Source organism: Mustela erminea, chromosome X (genome assembly GCF_009829155.1).
Source record: "Mustela erminea isolate mMusErm1 chromosome X, mMusErm1.Pri, whole genome shotgun sequence".
NCBI classification, from domain to species: Eukaryota; Metazoa; Chordata; class Mammalia; order Carnivora; family Mustelidae; genus Mustela; species Mustela erminea.
Genome location: NC_045635.1, coordinates 23,985,366 through 24,002,167, shown reverse-complemented (window position 1 = coordinate 24,002,167; position 16,802 = coordinate 23,985,366). Strand labels below are relative to the sequence as shown.

Below are 16,802 nucleotides of genomic sequence, written 5' to 3'. Positions count from 1 at the left end.
TTAAATATTTCAGCCAAAAGTTTTGTTATACAAAATAAAATCCAAAATCCCATGGCAAGGCATATGAAACTCTTCAAACTCTGTGCTCAATCTACTTTTTGGGCTTCATCTTAATCAGAAAGACTCCCCTGCTGTTTTATTTAAATAAGCGGTCCTTTTGAGTCTCTGTTCTTTGGAAACTTTTAATATGATTGATGACATCTAATCCTATTACAGAATTATACTCTCTATGCTTATTTTTCAAATGTCCATCTAATCATCAAACTCAATGGATTCTAACTTTAAAGTTGCTTTTCTTTCCTATTTTCATTGTTGTTACTTTGAGTCAGGAAATAATTTTTGTGTCAGGTAGTATTGATTGAAAGAAACAGACTCATTTAAATTATCACCAAAAAAATGGTGGATATTTTTTTAGAACATATTTGCAGGGTACAGATGAAACTTAAAAGTTATCAAGACCCAAAGCATCACTAGATTCTTTTCCTTCTTTCCTGTCTCCTTTTCTCTCTTCCCTGTTTTCTTTTCCCTTTTCCTCCTTCTGTCCCCCATCTCATCTCCTTTTTTCATAGATAACAAATCACATGGTCTCCTTCAGGAAAAAATTTTCAACTTCTCCCATTCCTATCTAGTTTTTAACTGACCACCTATTCTCTAAACTCTAGTCCAAATGCAATAATAGATTTGTTTGACTAAGGTAATTATCAGTAATGGCAGACAGAATAACGCACTCACCTCCCCAAATTTGTCTACATCATAATTCCTGGAACACATGACTTTGTTACATGACATGGCAAAAGGGACTTTGTGGATCTGATTAAATTAAGGATCTAGGGATGGGGAGATTTTTCTGGATTACCTATGCAGTTCCAGTGTAATCACAAGGTCACTTAAAAGGGAAAGAGGAAGGCAGGGAAAGTCAGAGCCAGAGAAAGAGATGTGTCTCATAAGCAGAAGTTGCAGTGATGGGGGACCATAAGCCATAAAATGTAGGCAGCCAATGGAAGCACGAAAACAACCTGAAACAGATTTCCTAGAGGCTGCACAAAGAACACAGTCCTACCAACCTATTTCAGACATCTGACCTCCACAATCATAAGATGATAAATTTATGTTGCTTTAAGCCACTGAACTTTTTTGCTTATTTGTGAAAGTAGCAATAGGATACTAACACAAAAGTGTCCCTAATTTCCAAGACACTTCCTGGATCATCTTCAAGCCTACAGTAGACTCATCATGGATCAGGGGCTCATGTGCTGGCTCACCAGTGGTCACTTCTGTGTTATCTCTAGAATGAACATCAATTTCTTAATGTGACTTAAAATGTTCATCATGACTGGCTCCTCACTTCTGCACCTACTGCTCAGTTATCCCTTTACATATGTAAAAGGATATATATTTTATTATTCCTTTGATACAGTATCACACTGATATATTTTTTAACTTGAAGTATTCTTCTTCCATTTAAATCCTTTTTAACTTGCAAGACTCATCCACATGGACTTTTATCTTCTTCATGTAAATTCATGACGAAGCAGGCATCAATCTCCACAAATGACCTTAATCTACACTAACTCTATATAAAATCGTACTGAAAACTAAAGGTGAACAAGTTTATGGTGAAATTTTTACATATATCAGATGATTATTTAAAAAATATGCTGGATAATTTTGTCAGGGTTGTCCATTTGTTCATTAGACTTCGTCTAATTCATTATTTCAAATGAATACTAAAATTATTCTAGACCGAATTTCAAGATTTATTTTAGAAACAAGAACATAGAAGAGGGGAATTTTTTCCAAGAAAAAACAAAGTACCTTTTTTTTTTCAAAAAGTAAAGAAACAAAGCCTCAGAAGTTTGCTCTTATAAGCTATCCCAAAGGAAAAACAGGAGAAATACTTCATACTTTCTTTACGTATTTGGCAAAATGGGAATAAATACATAGTACCATAATAAAAGGCAGATGCTGGGGACTAGATTGTTTCTTAATCATGTGGAATTAAGCTCACTGACTTTCTGGAATGTTCATGAGGCTGATACTCATAAATCACATTGGCATGAAATGGAAACACCCCACCAAACTTTCTCACTCCTGTTCAGTTAAATCTCAATTTCTTTACACAGTAGCATAATTTATTTCTCTTAAAAAAATGGAGATCCAGAAATAACAAAGATCAGAACCTCTTGAGAGACAACTTCCTTTTGCTGTCAGAAAGAACTGAATCTAAAACATTTTACATAAACAGGTGTCCACTGTCGTGTCCTAGAATAAAGAGAAGATAAACTTCCTGTTGTAAACCTTTTACTCTCTAATAGCTGACTGGTTTTAGTAGCTTTTACACATCCTAAATACCTTCTAGAATAAGATATACTCTTTGGTTTGTAGTACTATAGCCACCTACTATTCTCCATATTCTCTAAATAATTGTGAATACTTTTTTTTTCTATACTTAAGTCAGTTGCTTACTTAATGTGTGTCAGTAATCATGAACTACACTACATCCTTTACCCAGTGATCTATATTGAGCAATACCATTAAAACCAAAATGCCTGCATAATGACAATACTTCTTTGAAGCAGAACTAAATATAGTAAAATTCCAATGCAATAATATTTAAAGAATCACTTTCCTTGCCTTCTGGAAGATTTTGAACTGCACTCCAAGCTCGTGAAGATACTCATGATTTGCAAAGGTTCATTGTCTTCATATAAACTCTTAGTATTTCTTAGATACTGCTTATTCTGAGTTTATATCTTTTGCTTCAACAGTCTCATATTATACATTATACTAATTTCTATTTAAGAAAAAATGTTTTTCCTAAATGCCTATTTTACCTTTATTTTTCTAACACTTGTAGCATCCTCACTGATGTAATCCAATCTGAACTTTAAAGTCACGCATTCATACATTCATGTAATCATCATTGCATGAAGACGTTTTATGGACTCCAGACTCTAAAACATGTATCATATGTGACACTGTGGAGGTTATAAGTATATATAAATCATGGCACTTGCACTCATCATCTTACGTTTTATAGATGATTATGAAAGCAAAGAGGAACAAAACAAAATACAAAACAACAACAACAACAACAAAAAGGTCTGGATCCCTTTCTGTTCCCAATTCTCTATATCCAGGTCCCTCTGGATTCAATTTATATTCCACAACCCCAACTCTTGGACCGAATCACAACTCATACTTTAGTTCCCAAACAATACAATGAAGATATAGTATTTCATGGACTTTAACCCTTCAAGCAAAGTAATAACAGTACTTTTGTAGTTAAAAAGAAGTTCTACAAATAAACAGTAGGAATATTCAAAATTGGTTCTTTTGTTTGCAGACAAATACTATACCCATACTTTGTACATAACAGTCTTTTCACAGTTTATATTATACCCCTGCTTCTGAATCATATTCTATATCCTCTTAGTCACACAAAATAAAAAATATGTAATAGCCGTTTTGAACAGAGTCCATGCTACACTCTTGAAATAACCTTTTGAAGACATGATATTTCATAGACTTTAACCCTTCAAACAAAGTAATGACAGTATTTTTGTAGTTAAAAAGAAGTTCTACAAATACACAGTGGGAATATTCAAAATAGGTTGTTTTGTTTGCAGACAAATACACTAACTAAAAAAGGACAAAGGGGTGGAAGTAGGAGAGAAAAAGAGGAGAAAGCAAAGAGGAGGCAACAAAGAGAAGAAAAGGAAGACATGAGAAAAGGGAAGAAGAAGGGAAGAGAGAAGGAGAGACAGACAGACACACACACACACACACACACACACTCACTCACTCACCCACCCACTCACACATACCAACGAGAACATTAAGCTAACCTTACTGGACTGCTGGAGATAGACTCTCCAAGCAAGCATTTGCTTTACATGGGTTTTTGTACAGAATTCGACAAATGACAGCAACTCAAATATTTATTTACTGAATTGCTACAGGGCTTCATAAACTAGAGGAGAATGGGTATTACTGAAAATCTTTGCTTCTTTCTTCAAGTGCTGCTTATAAAAACTAAAAACAAGGTAGAAAATTGTTGCAAAAGAAAATCTATTGGGTACAAAGGCTAAAGATCTACTCCCAGTGATATTAAGGGCCTTCATTCTAAATGTAGGCAAAACTTTAAAACATGACCTGAAACACTAGATTCAATCCTTGCTTGTTATAATTATATATGTGTGTATATATATACATATATATATGTATGTATATATATGTATACATATATGTGTATACACATATATGTATACATATACACACACACAAACACATACACACCCAAATGTGATATTTAACCCAAAATGTCAAAAAACTCAATTTTTAATATTTCAACCAAGAATGTTATGATGACATAATTTCATTATACTTAATTTGTTCCTTAAATTCATAGCAATGGGGGTGTAAGGCAATGTGATAAAAATATTACATCTCCAGCCTGTTTATGAAGAGTTCCTATTGCTTTCAAATTAGTTCTGCTAGTAAGAAACAAATACCTACTTCTACATTTTTATGGAATGGCCATATGTGTTTATCTAAAGTCAATGTTATAAACAAGTAATGTGACATAAAAAATTCAGCATTCCTAATGTGTACTATAATCATGTTTAGTATGCTCTTAGTTATTAAAATATCTAGTTCTTGTTTTCTAGTAGTCACAGTGAATTAAAAATAGTATTTTAGCAAAAGACACATGAAAAACATTGGGTTTTAAATGATGTTTACTGTATTTTCAAAAAGATATATAAAATTAAAAATAAAAAACAATTAAATGATAAGAACAAGGATAAGTAGCCCTCTTGGTTAGTATGTGAAATCAAACATCAAAAACTGATTTTTATTCCCTGGCCTTGGTGCCTCTGGTTTCATAGGTTGGACTAGGCATGAAGACTGAGCCATTAATCTTTTAAGGAGAAGATGCCAAGTGCACTCTTCTTCTACTTGATCTATGGATATCAGTAATGATGCTCTTTAGTAAGCTACATATCTGTTCCTCTTGACAAAGGTGACATGGTAACAGGCATCAGCTGAAATGAGTGTCAGCTACGAAAGTATATGGGTAAAGTAATATTATTTATTCCTAAATTGCATGCTTAGTATTCAAAAATCATACAAACAGACTTTTATAGTTGGGTCTTAACACACATAGTGGGAGAAGCTATCTTAATTCACATCACACAGAAAAATAAATCAAACCTGCCACTTAATCTCAGTATCTGCCTTATTTATCATTTTTACATTATGATACCGAAAACACATTTGGCTTGGGAGATATTAAGTAGCTATGTGGCAACTACATTTGTTAACAGATGAGAACAAAGACTTAGAACTTCTGCCAAACATAGAGCAGCATTTTATGACCACTCTCTTAAAATAATTCTATCATTAAAATAGAAAATTGATTTTGAGACAGGTCACTGAGTTTTCTCAGGTCTCTGGAGCAGAAGGAGTTATGAATTTTCTAACTGTCCCAAATTTCTAGCATTGTTCCCTTGCTACTCAAACAAACAAAGTAAATCCCGATTTAATAGAAGTTTTTCCCCCAAATTACAATTTATATAGACTAGACTTGTCACCACTATTTGATGGTAGAAAAAAAGTCACATTTGCACTTTAATATACTAATCTTAAATCTGACATACACAAAAAGAATGAAAAAAATTTTATGTAACCAAGTGTCATAACCAGAAAAAATTAAGCTTTTTAAGATTCATTCAATATTTCTATTTTAATAGTTTCATTTTGTTTTAAAACTTGGACAGTTAAGTGTTTCCCTTCTATGCGGCCAGTATATCAAATATCCATGTTAATTGCTTTTAATGTAAATTGCCATTGGAGAAAACAGCACTGTTGTAGAAATTACCAGCTTCCTTCACTACCTGCTCCCTCTTGTATCTACTGTAACTCCCATAGGTATGCTCAACTTTCTGTACAAGTGGCAGAAAAAGAAATAAAAACATCTGGTATTTGCCAGTATTGGAATTATGAAAGTCACCACATCATAATCTTGCTCTAGAATTTTCTCCATTTAAAAAAATGCACCAGGAGGAACATATGAAATAATGTGTCAACATAGAAACACTATTTTTCCCATTGTCTACAACCACATCAATGGCAGATACAACAGCTGTACAATAACCAGAAAGTTCTAGAGCCAAGAGGCTCAATAAAATTCCTCTTATTCTCAATCTTACATCATCCCGTTGTCCATATATGCACAAATATCCCTCAATTCCTCCCCAGACTTTCATCCAAAGGAGGAGGGGGGCTCATGAGAGCAGACTTGTTCTTTACTTCCCTTGCATGTGGACTTTTTCATAAGATAATCAATATGAGTTTGGAGCCTCTTAATCTAAGGGACTGAGAATGGTTGCTGTAGCCCCATCTAGGCCATTTCATTCCTTCTCCTTTCTGAATTCCCAAGATACTTTTGTTTATACAATTCTTAATAATCACAACACCTTGCAGCCTCTTACACATTAACTCTTCTTTTTCCCACTGTCTCTCTAGAGCTAACATACAACACATTCTAGTTCTCGCAACTAAACACATTTCTTCCTCCATTATACTCAAAAACTATAGTTTCAAAAATTCTGTAACCCCACATAAAATGTGAGTGTGGCAAGTCACTTGTCACTTATTAGACAAAATGAAACTTCATACTGGTAACAGTATTTATTCAATAGCCTCATACATTTCACTCACTCTAAGTATCAACAGTCAACTGAAAACCAAGATGTCTTATAACACAAAGTTTTCCATAAATTTCAACGCAATTCTGTTTAGCATCTCCTTTCCTATTACCATTCTACTTTACCTCTGTACTTTTCTACTAACATGTTAGGATGTTTCCCCCATGACATTTTATTTAATAACTCTGGTGCTTTCTTTAAATACCTGCAAAATAATCTAGCAAATCAGCTGAAGTACAACCCTAAAAAGAATCTGCCCAAAGCATAGCTGATATTGAAATGGTAACAGTAAAGTTAACATGAAAATAAGTCACAATATTTCCATGCAAAAGTTAAAATGACACTCTTCATAAACGAATATTGAAAATCATATCATAAAATAAATAAAAGTACAAGCTTTTGGTTTTAAATCCCTTCAAATTCATAGTAATTGATTATATAAGCTACATTTTTTCAACCTATTCCCATCTTTCTAATTCCCTGTGAATAATCTCCATTCATTTAAAAATGTGTCTGCAATACTTCCACAACATGGGCCCCCATTAATTATCAATCTCTCCACAAATGGCACATGTGTAAATGTAGCACCATCACTTCAAGCCATAAAAGGAGAATAAAGAAAGATACACTGCTTACCAGAGCCTCTTTTGGTCACAACCTTCAAACTCTGAGTAAAAGTAGCATATAAGAGAATCAAGTGTGGAATCGGAGCTTTCATCTTCCAGCTTTTAAAGGCTGTTCCCTAAAGCAAAAATAAAAAAGAAAAACATATATTTAAAAAATATATAGCAATATGTTAAGATTTTTATTCAACTTTTGATCGTGCACACAATTGGGGCAGTGGGTATCACAAGAGCAAAGAATGTGAACAGAATCTGTATGTTTTCCTATATGTGTGGTTGCTAAGCAAAATCCAAACAGGTAGTGCCAAAATTATGTCTCCATGGGGCCCCCAACTTGTTTTAAAATCTTAAGATCACTTAAACATTTTTAATTTCTCTTTAGAGTACTTAACTGCATTTAAGTAAGTAGAAACAATCCCTTCAAAAAGACTATTTCACTAACAATTGATTTTTAATATATATTACCAAACACTGACATTTTTAATGTTCCATGTTACAATAGAATATGATTTTATTCTGTATAATTCATTCCCATCAAAAAGAAATAATAAATTTCTGTCTGTAAAGATTTAATTATAATTTTATAATTCTCTTTCAAAAATCTCTAAAAGATACTTCAAGAGAATTTTAAGACTGTCTCTATTGAAAATAAGTACGCTGTCTCTGATAGCTACAGAAAGATATATCATTTCTTCCTTTTACAAGGCTCTCAGGGGGATACTAGAAGGGAAATTAGCCTGGTGTTTAGATTTCAAAAGGGAGATAAATTTCATTTGAAATTAACTACAATGAAACACTGTATTTCTTGGAAAATCACCCCTCTTTTATTTTTGTGTAAGACTGAGATATTAGAGGTAAAAGACTGAATTTCAAAAAGTAGCAAGTCAGAAGACAGTTCAAATATATTGTCAATCCATGACAGCACAAGTTTCTTTCCAAGACAGTTGAGGACTGATCATATTCCACTTTCAATTGCTATGACTTTATTAAAAATGAGGAACCTGAAATGGTAGATTGACAGTCACATATTTTGCTCTCCTATTGCTGCAGATACCTCTGAATATTTTTTTCACCTCTGAATATTTCTAAATGATTAATTCATTTGCATTAATAAAAGTCTGTTAAGACACATTTTAATTCAGAAGACAAAAATCACTATCTATTCACTTGCAGTAAAGTGATACCATCATCACTTTAGTCAGAAAGTCAGTGAATTTTTAAACTAAGCACTGTAAATAAGCTATTTTAACTCTAGCTCCTTTAAATGACGATAGCCTGTTTCAGTTTTCTAACCAAGGACCTTGAGTTCACATAAAGACATAAATGAAACCTAGCCTGAAAAACCAACTCATCAAACATATCTGACGAACTGCCACCTTACCGTGCAAGCCTGAGTCATGGATCCTAAAACCTGAATCCCATTTCCCAGCCACTGCACCAACTAGAGCTGCAGGAAATCTTCAAGTTGGTATCTTCAGCCTTCAGGTTAGCCATGAGAATCAGTTCCTCTCTCAGGGTGAGTTTAATCAGCATTACCCAAGAAACTCCAGGATTCAACTATACACTGCAGGACCTTCCAGCTTAACTATCTTATTACTTTACTCTTGTTCAAAATACTACTTCATCAATCATTTCGTTTCTATTTTTGCACACAAGCTAGTCTACAATTTTATTTCTTAAAACTAAATTGATTTGGAAAGCAGCAATTTGGTAACATCTAGATCTTTAATTGAGCCTCTTGAAATGCTGTGTATTAGGGAAGAAATATATGGCATATCACAGATTCAACATTTTGATCAACCTACAGTAATCTTTACAAACCTCTTTGATATAATTTATTATACTTTATCTTGAAAGACAGATCAAAGGTATCTACTCATAAACATCAAAGCTTTACTATACTTGTTGCATAATTAAAATCCTTACCCACAAATCCCAATACCAACTATATATAAATATAGTGATGTTCTTTGTACATTCTTATTGTCACATGATGGCTCATCGTATCAATGACTTAATTTCCAGTAGCTTCAAATTATGGATGGACGGACCTGAAATTATCTGCCTGTGTCCTGTTAATACCATCACCATGTAACTTCATGTAAACCACTATACACCTTAAAGAGAATGAGCATATTACAGTGGTTTTGGGCAATCAGTCTAGGTTCTTATCCTACTTTCACCACCTATTAGCTATATCCTTTTGGGCAAATAACCTCTCTGTGACTAGCTTCTTCATTTGAAAAATAGGTATCATTACAGTATATAGCATAGTACCTAGAAGAGGTAGACAACAAAGTCAATAAATGAAAGCTGCTATTGTTACTGTTTACACTACAGTTGCTGCTGTTGCAATTATTGTTAACACTATCATAGATACAACTTACATCCTCTCATCTGAGAAACTTTCTATATATACCAGCTCTCTTTACAGCCTACCTCAAGCTATTAGCTTATCTCTTTAATTTTATGTCTTTCTATCTTCCTAGACTTGAAGTCCCATCAGGGTGAACATGTTTTATTCATCTTTTTATTTCCAATGCTCAGTAAATTTTAGCTGAAAAAGTGAATGTATGACAGACTGAATGTGGCTACTATTACATGAAGTTGAATTCTGGCGTTCAAACTCATCATTTGGTAAAGACTTATTAAACATATAGTAGTTACAAGATGCTATGCTATGGTGTAGTGGAGACACAAAGACAATGCAATGCACTCTAATAAAGAAGGCTCATAGACCAATAAAGGAAACAAATGCTTACCTACTTAATTAGACTGGCCCTATTGCCATATGGTGAGTATAATGTGCTGAGGGAATAGAGAGAGAAATCTATTAATTCTGCTTCAGGTTGGTCTGGCAGAGTCACAGCAAAGAGCTTTCAGAGGAAGAAGCATTTCAGTTAGGTCATAAAGGAAAGATTTTTTTTTTTTTAAGGTAAAGAGACTTCTGGGTCTAGGATAAAGTATAATGGAATTGTCACTCTGGTAGACAGAATAATGCCCACCCACAAACACATTCACATCCTGGGACTAGTGAACATGTTACCTCGTATGTCAAAGGAATTTTGAAGATGTAATTCAATTAAGGATTTTGCGATGGGAGATTATGACTCAAGTAAGCACAATGCAATAAAAAGCATCCTTATAAAAGGGCAGTGAAAGAATGATATTCATAGAGATAGAATATAAGGATGGAGGCAAAGGTCAGAGATTGGAGTGATGCATGCTAAACATGGAGGAAGAGGACATGTGCCAAGGAATGAAAATGAAAAGGCAAGAAAGCAGATTCTCCCCTAGATCTTCCAGAAAATATGCAGTCATACCAACACTTTGATTTTAACCAGGTGAGTCCAATGCAGTTTGAACTCCTAACCACCATAACTAAAACATCAAAAATTGGGTTACTTTAAACTACTTAATTTATGGTAATTTGTCACAGGAGCAAAATGAAACTAATACAGAAAGGATGTGAAATGGCAGGGTCTAGTAACAAAGTATAAATAAACCAAATAAACCACTGGTTGAGAACTGTGGTGACAGAAATAAAAGATGTCAGGGGTACCTACGTGGCTCAGTGGGTTGAGCATCTGACTCTTAATTTCAGCTCAGGTCATGACCTCAAGATCATGAGATCAAGTACCACTTCAGGCTTGGCACGGGGTGGAGAGCCTACTTGGGATTCTCTCCCCCTAGCCCTTTGCACTTCCCCCACCCCTGCTCTTGCATGCATGCACACATACTCTCTAAAAAAATAAAAAATGAAAAACATGAAAATATTTTAAAAAATACAAATGTCAATGTGAGATTGTTAACAGCAAGCTATGCTAGGCAAGAATCTGGGACTTTTCCCTCATGTTCCCTACGATGTTTTTTACTTGCATAGTGTAACTATGTCTAACTTCATCCAAGAATATTTCATGCAGCTTCACTTTCTTAACCTCTTTATCATGAAAAGATTATGTATACTGACTGTTTCTTCAGAGAACACATGATGACTCACTTGAAATTCTGACCTATCCCCATTGCACACAATCCTAAGAATTCTATGAAGTATAGACAACAAAGAACCAATGGATGCTTGAAAGTGAAAAATCTGTTTTAGAAAGCATAGTCTGAAGGTGGAAGAAACTAGGTAGCAGGCAGTAGTATAGGAAGATGAAGAGGAAGGTCGGCCATAATGCAATAGAGGTGAATGCTGAAAAAAACAGAATGTATTTGGGAATAACGAGAGTTCAGGGATATTAAAGGAAGTGGTATTAAAAAGCAAGCTTTGAAAGTGGATCTGAGGCATTTATTTTGAACCACTAGGTCTATTATGACCCTATTTACCAATATATAGAAACAGAAAGACATTTTACACACTGAGGATGGAGAAGTTTATGAAATTTTATTTAAGGCTCATCAATTTTAAACAGCCCATGGAATCTCCTACTAGAATGGTCTTGCAGATAATTAAAAATGTTAACCAGAAGCTCAGTGTAAAGATGGAAAATGATAATATTGTAATTTTAGCTGAAGTTAAAGAACATGGATTATAATAAATGGGAAGAAAGCACAGAAAAAAAAAAGAGGAGAAGGCTTACATTTTCACCTCTGGAGCCTACAAATGTTTATGAGACAGCAAAGGTAATCAAAGGGAGAAGAAAGGGAAAAAAATCAGACAGTAAGGGAGATCTTACGTACAGTAAGGGTAAAAAGAGACAAACCTAGCTTTAGATTTAAGATACTGCCAGTGATACCAGTTACTCATTTGATTAAACAAATGGGAGCATAATCAGAGAATTTAATGAGGAAAATAAGCTTTATTTGCATGTTTCTAAATGGGAGGACAGGTGTCCAAGTTCAGAATAGAGAATCTGAGGGATAACTATAGTTGAGAATGAAGAAGATCCGAACTTACATGTAAACTGAAGCCAAGAGAAGCAGACCCAGAGAAAGGAGGTAAATCTAGAGAAGAGAGATATTAGTATGGACAAGTTGGGACACCTTTTACAAGCAGAAGGAAAAAAAAAGTATGCAGAATGAATACAAAGTCCAGTTTGGAAGTAAAATGGAAGGAAGTAGCACTGGTTTGTTTTATTCCACTTTCATCGAAAAGCATACAGAACTGGTTTTAGAATGAGAATGAAGTGCATTTAGAGTCTTACTGTAGGTTAGGCTTAGCAAGCAACTTCATCTCTTTAAGTCCCAGTTTTCTCATCTCTGAAACGTGGACATGAGTATGTGAGATATTTATTTTAGCTTATTTCATTCTTGACATACTATTCCCAAATAGTGAGGTAGCAAATTCCTACTTCAAATTTTTAAAACCTTTAAATAATTGCCTTTATGGTACCTATCACAATGTTTAACAATGACATTTCACTATATATATTTTAAAATGCTAACTCTCTTCCTGTCTCCTTTCTTTCCACCCTTGCCTGGTATATAAAAATTTTTCTAAAAAAATGGTCCATTTTAGTCCTTAAAGTTTTTATGTAGCTAAACTTATTTCCACTCTAATAAAGAACAACATTTGAGGTATCCATTTGTGCATGTCATGAAGTATTTTACCAGGCACAATTTACATAAAGCAATTCATATTAAAACAGTGGTATATATATTCTCTATGGAGATGATAAACACAGGGATTTTAAAAAAAATTTTATTGTGTTGGGTTAGTCTCCTTATAATACATCATTAGTTTTTGATGTAGTATTCCAACATTCATTGCTTACATATAACACCCAGTGCTCCATGCAATACATGCCCTCCTTACACAACCAGGCTCACCCATCTTCCCACTCCACCCCCTTCTAAAACCCTCCGTTTGTTTCTTGGAGTCCACAGCCTCTGATGGTTCGTATCTCACTGATTCTGCCCCTTCTCTTTTCCATTCCTTCTCCTAATATCCTCCATGTTATTCCTTAGGTTCCACAAGTAAGTGAAAGTATGTAATAATTGACTCTCTGCTTAACTTATTTCACTCAGCATAATCTCCTCTAGTCCCACCATGTGGATGTAAAAGTTCTTTCTGATAGTGGAGTAATAATCCATTGTATATATGAACCACATCTTCTTTATCTATTCATCTGTTGAGGGGCATCTTGGCTCTTTCCACAGTTTCACTATTGTGCACATTGCAGCTATGAACATTGGGATGCGTATGGCCCTTCTTTTCACTACATCTATATCTTTGGGGTAAATAACCAGTAGTGCAATTGCTGGGTCATGGTGTAACTCTATTTTTAATTTTTTGAGGAATCTCCACACTGATTTCCAAAGTGGCTGCACCAACTTGCATTCCTTCCAACAGTGTAGAAGGATTCCCCTTTCTCCACATCCTCTCCAACATTTGTTGTTTCCTGCCATGTTAATCTTTGTGATTCTATCTGGTGTAAGGTGGTATCTCAGTGTGGTTTTGATTTGAATTTCCCTGATGACTACCTAATGATGATGAACATTTTTTCATGTCTGCTAGCCATTTGTATGTTTTCATTGGAGGAGTGTCTCTTCATGTCTTCTCTCCATTTTTTACTGGACTATGGTTTTTGGGTGTTGAATTTAAGAAGTTCTTTATAGATCTTCGATATCAGCCCTTTGTCTGTAGTGTCATTTGCGAATATCTTCTCCCATTCCGTGGATTGCCTCTTTGTTTTGTTGACTGTTGCCTTTGCTGTGCAGATAATTTTTTATCTTGATGAAGTCCTAAAAGTTCATTTTCACTTTTGTTTCCCTTGCCTTCGGAGATGTGTCTTGAAAGAACTGGCTGTGGCCAATGTTGAAGAGGTTACTGCCTATGTTCTCTTTAGGATTTTCATAAATTCCTGCCTCATATTGAGGTCATTCGTCCATTTTGAGTTTATCTTAGCAAATGGTGTAAGAGAATGGTCAAATTTCGTTCTTCTATACATAACTGTCCAATTTTCCCAGCACCATTTATTGAAGAGACTATCTTTTTCCACTGTATATTTTTTTCCTGCTTTGTCAAAGATTATTTGCCATAGAGTTGTGGGTCCATATCTGGGCTCTCTACCCTGTTCCATTGGTCTATGTTTCTGTTTTTGTGCCAGTACCATGCTGTCTTGGTGATCACAGCTTTGTAATAAAGTTTGAAATCAGGCAACGTGGTGCCCTCAGCTTTGTTTTTGTTTTTCAACATTTCCTTAGCAATTCATGGTCTTCTGGTTCTATACAAATTTTAGGATTACTTGTTTCAGCACTTTGGAAACTGCCAATGGTATTTTGATCAGGATGGTGTTGAAAATATAGATTGCTCTGGGCACCATAGATATTTTAACAATGATAAACAGAGGTTCTAAAAGATTCTGCAACTAAAATTAACCCCAAAAGCAAAATATTTAAAATTAGCCTCAGAGAAACTTATTTCTTCTGTCATGAACTTATGACAATTACTTTTTTTAATTTAAATACTAGTAGTCAACATAGAGTACATCATTAGTTTCAGATATAGTGTTAAATAATTCATCAGTTGTGTATAATATCCAGTGATTATGACAATTTTCTTGAGGAAAACCAACCACAGAGAATTTCTGAAGACATCTAAACATTTACTTTTCTATTTGAGTGCCTACCATGTATTTAGATACTGTTTTAAGTATTAAGAATACAAAACCATTAGGAAATGGTCACTATAGCCACAGAAGAAAAACATGAGAAATCAATGACTATAACAAAGGGATACACATTGGAAGAATTCTCAAGTCTATGGAACATGTTCAGTGCTGCCTGGAGAGGTCATGAAAACATTCTCAGAGGAGTGTGACATTTCAGCTAATGTTGGACAAGAAAGGGTAACATTGGATAGAAAGGGTTTAAAAAAGTGATGGTCAATAGAGGCAGGTAAAAGGGAATAGAAAGAGTACAAGATGTATTTGAAAAATCACTAGTGAAAATAAAATTATATACTTGACAACCTATTCAATATGGGTTGAGATAAGTAGGCAAGTGTATAAGTTTAGATCATCTAAAATGAAATATTAAGTCATTAGAATAGCTATTTGGGGGAGGAGCAAGATGGTGGAGGAGTAGGATGCTGAAATATCACCAGGTCCCAGGAATTCAGCTAGATAGTTATCAAACCATTCTCAACACCTACAAACTCAACAGGAGACAGAAGAGAAGAGCATCAATTCTAGGAACATAAAATCAACCACTTTCTGGAGGGTAGGACATGCGAAGTGAATCAGAAGCAAAAGGAAGATAGACCATGGCAGGAGGGGCTGGCTCCAGCCAAATGAGAGAACAGCGGAGCACAAAATCAGAACATTTAGAAGTCTGCTCCACTGATGGAAGTCACTCCAGAGGCTAAGTGGGGGGTGGAGCCCTTGTGGAAACAGAGTGGTCTCAGGACCTGTGGGGACACAAAAATACCAGGGATGTCTGAGTGTGGCAGAGCTCCCAAGTATTGGACTGGAGAAGCTAGCCACAGAGATGGAGGCAAGCAGTGCACTCTCAGCTCTGGATTACCTTAAAACCATGATCCAAGGCACAGTCAGGCCACTGCACTTCAAGCATGGACCTCACGAGCAGCAGATCTGGGGAGACCCCCTTCTTCCTCCCCTGGGAGGAGTGACACAGGAATATGCTGTAGGAATATGCTGGGTTTGGAGACTCCAAATGGGGCTGTTCTCCAGAGATAGAAACTCTCAGTCAAAGGCTGGGTGAGCTTGGAGTGTGGACAGAGACCAGGAAGATGGGAGGGGTTGACTGCTTTTCTCTGAGGGTGCACTGAGGAGTGGAGCTCTGAGCTCTCGGCTCCTATGGGGCCAGAGATTGGGAGGTCACCACCTACATTCCCACCCTCCAAAGTTGTATGGAAAGTGTTCAGGAAACAAATGCTACGGAGAGTGAACCTGAGCTGATTACTTAGCCAAGACCCTGGCAAGGGTGGTGCAATTCCATATCAGTCAAAGACATTTAAAAATCAATGCAACAGACCCCTCCCCCAGAAGATCAGCAAGAACATCTGGCTAGGACTAAGTTTACTGATCAGTGTGAACTGCAGAATTCCAGAGCTAGGGGAAAGCAAAACATAGAATTCATGGTCTTTTTCTCATGATCCTTTAATCTTTCACAGTTAAATTTTTTAAACTTTATGCTTTTCTTATTCTAATTTTTATTAATCCTCTTTCATATTTTAATGTTTTTAACTGTTTTTTCTTAACAATGCTTTTTTCAAAATTTTTTTAAATTTTCATTGTCACAATCATATTTTATCCCTTCATTGTATTTAACCTTATATCTTGTAAACATATAGGGTTTTTTTTCTTTAAAATTTAGGGATATAATTTCTTCTAATAGACCAAAATATACTCTAAATCTAGGGCATGGCTTTGTTCTAGTCTCCAGCCTGATCACATTCGTTCCTCTTTTTTTCTTTTTTCAACCAACTTCTTATCTTATCAATTCCTTTTTTAGAATCCTTTTTAATTTTCACCTTTACAGTCATGTTCCATCCCTTCCTCAT

General features: G+C 35.0%; 1 protein-coding gene across 2 annotated transcripts in view; it reads right to left on the bottom strand.

Moving 5' to 3' along the window:
- Nucleotides 1-16,802, bottom strand: part of IL1RAPL1 (interleukin 1 receptor accessory protein like 1) — a 1,474,879-nt gene that overhangs the window by 1,258,570 nt on the left and 199,507 nt on the right. For both annotated transcript variants that reach the window (XM_032330360.1, XM_032330361.1), the window contains exon 2: nucleotides 7,347-7,452. In XM_032330360.1, the coding sequence (XP_032186251.1) occupies nucleotides 7,347-7,428 (82 nt within the window). In that variant the 5' untranslated portion in view covers nucleotides 7,429-7,452. The remainder of the gene's footprint in view (nucleotides 1-7,346; nucleotides 7,453-16,802) is intronic.